This window comes from Coturnix japonica, chromosome 1 (assembly GCF_001577835.2).
Source record: "Coturnix japonica isolate 7356 chromosome 1, Coturnix japonica 2.1, whole genome shotgun sequence".
Classification (NCBI taxonomy): Eukaryota; Metazoa; Chordata; class Aves; order Galliformes; family Phasianidae; genus Coturnix; species Coturnix japonica.
This window is the reverse complement of record NC_029516.1, coordinates 173,803,033-173,804,088: the sequence shown is the minus strand read 5'-3', so window position 1 is coordinate 173,804,088 and position 1,056 is coordinate 173,803,033. Positions and strand designations below refer to the sequence as shown.

The 1,056-nt window shown below is 63.2% G+C and overlaps 1 protein-coding gene across 1 annotated transcript in view; it reads right to left on the bottom strand.

Annotated features, from left to right (window-relative positions):
- Positions 1-333: 333 nt before the first annotated feature.
- LAMTOR1 (late endosomal/lysosomal adaptor, MAPK and MTOR activator 1) overlaps positions 334-1,056 on the bottom strand; it is a 4,432-nt gene continuing 3,709 nt past the window's right edge. The window contains exons 2-3 of the mRNA XM_015852469.1: positions 627-748; positions 334-532 (exon numbers count right to left, since the gene is read on the bottom strand). Coding sequence (XP_015707955.1) covers positions 349-532; positions 627-748 — 306 coding nt within the window. The 3' untranslated portion in view covers positions 334-348. The remainder of the gene's footprint in view (positions 533-626; positions 749-1,056) is intronic.

Here is a 1,056-nt window from a genome sequence, read left to right as displayed (position 1 = left end):
TGGGGTGGGGGCTGCAGAAGGCCCCCCCACAGGCCCCAAAAGACCCACACAAACCCCCCTACACCCCACAGACCCACATAGGCCTCCCCATAGGCTCCCACAGACCCACATAGGCCCCATATCCCATACAGGGCCCCCCATAACCCCACACAGACCCCATAGTCCCACATAGTCCCCCCATTACCCCACACAGACCCCATAGCCCCACACAAGGCCCCCTACACCCCATAGACCCACATAGGCCTCCCCACAGGCCCCAAAAGACCCACACAAACCCCCCTACACCCCACAGACCCACACAGGCTCCCCCATAGGCCTACACAGGGGGGCGGGGGGAGAGGCTGTGGTTCAGCCCCATAGAGGATGGTTGTAATGGGGTGGGGGCTGCAGCAGGACCCCCCTCACCTGCTGTAGGTCTGTGTATGGGACGGGTTCGCTGGCCAGCACCTGGTGGGGCTGGTTGGTGAGCGATGGCAGCAGCGGCAGCTTCTTCCAGTGCGTCAGGCTGTTGCTCAGCATGGCCAGCCGGGTGCTGGGGGGGTAAATAGGGGCGGGGGTCTGTGTGTGTCCTGTTATGGGGCTGGGGAGGAGCTGCCCCCCCCCATAGCAGGGCTCCATAGACCCACCTGTACTGCCGGGCTCTGTCCATGTATTCGTGCTGCTCCATCCCCTGCGAGTCGGCGGCCGACACGTCGATGATGTTACTGCAGGGATACGAGGGGCTGAGGCCTATATGGGGCTGTGGGGCCTATATGGGGCTGTGGGGCCTATATGGGGCTGTGGGGCCTATATGGGGGCTGTGGGGCCTATATGGGGCTGTGGGGCCTATATGGGGCTGTGGGGCCTATATGGGGGCTATTAGGGGGCTGTAGGGTCTATTAGGGGCTGTGGGGCCTATTAGGGGGCCGTGTTACCTATTAGGGGCTTGTGGGGCCTATTAGGGGGCTGTGGGGCCTATTTGGGGGCTGTGGGGCCTATTAGGGGGACGTGGGGCCTATATGGGGCTGTGGGGCCTATATGGGGCTGTGGGGCCTATATGGGGCTGTGGGGCCTATA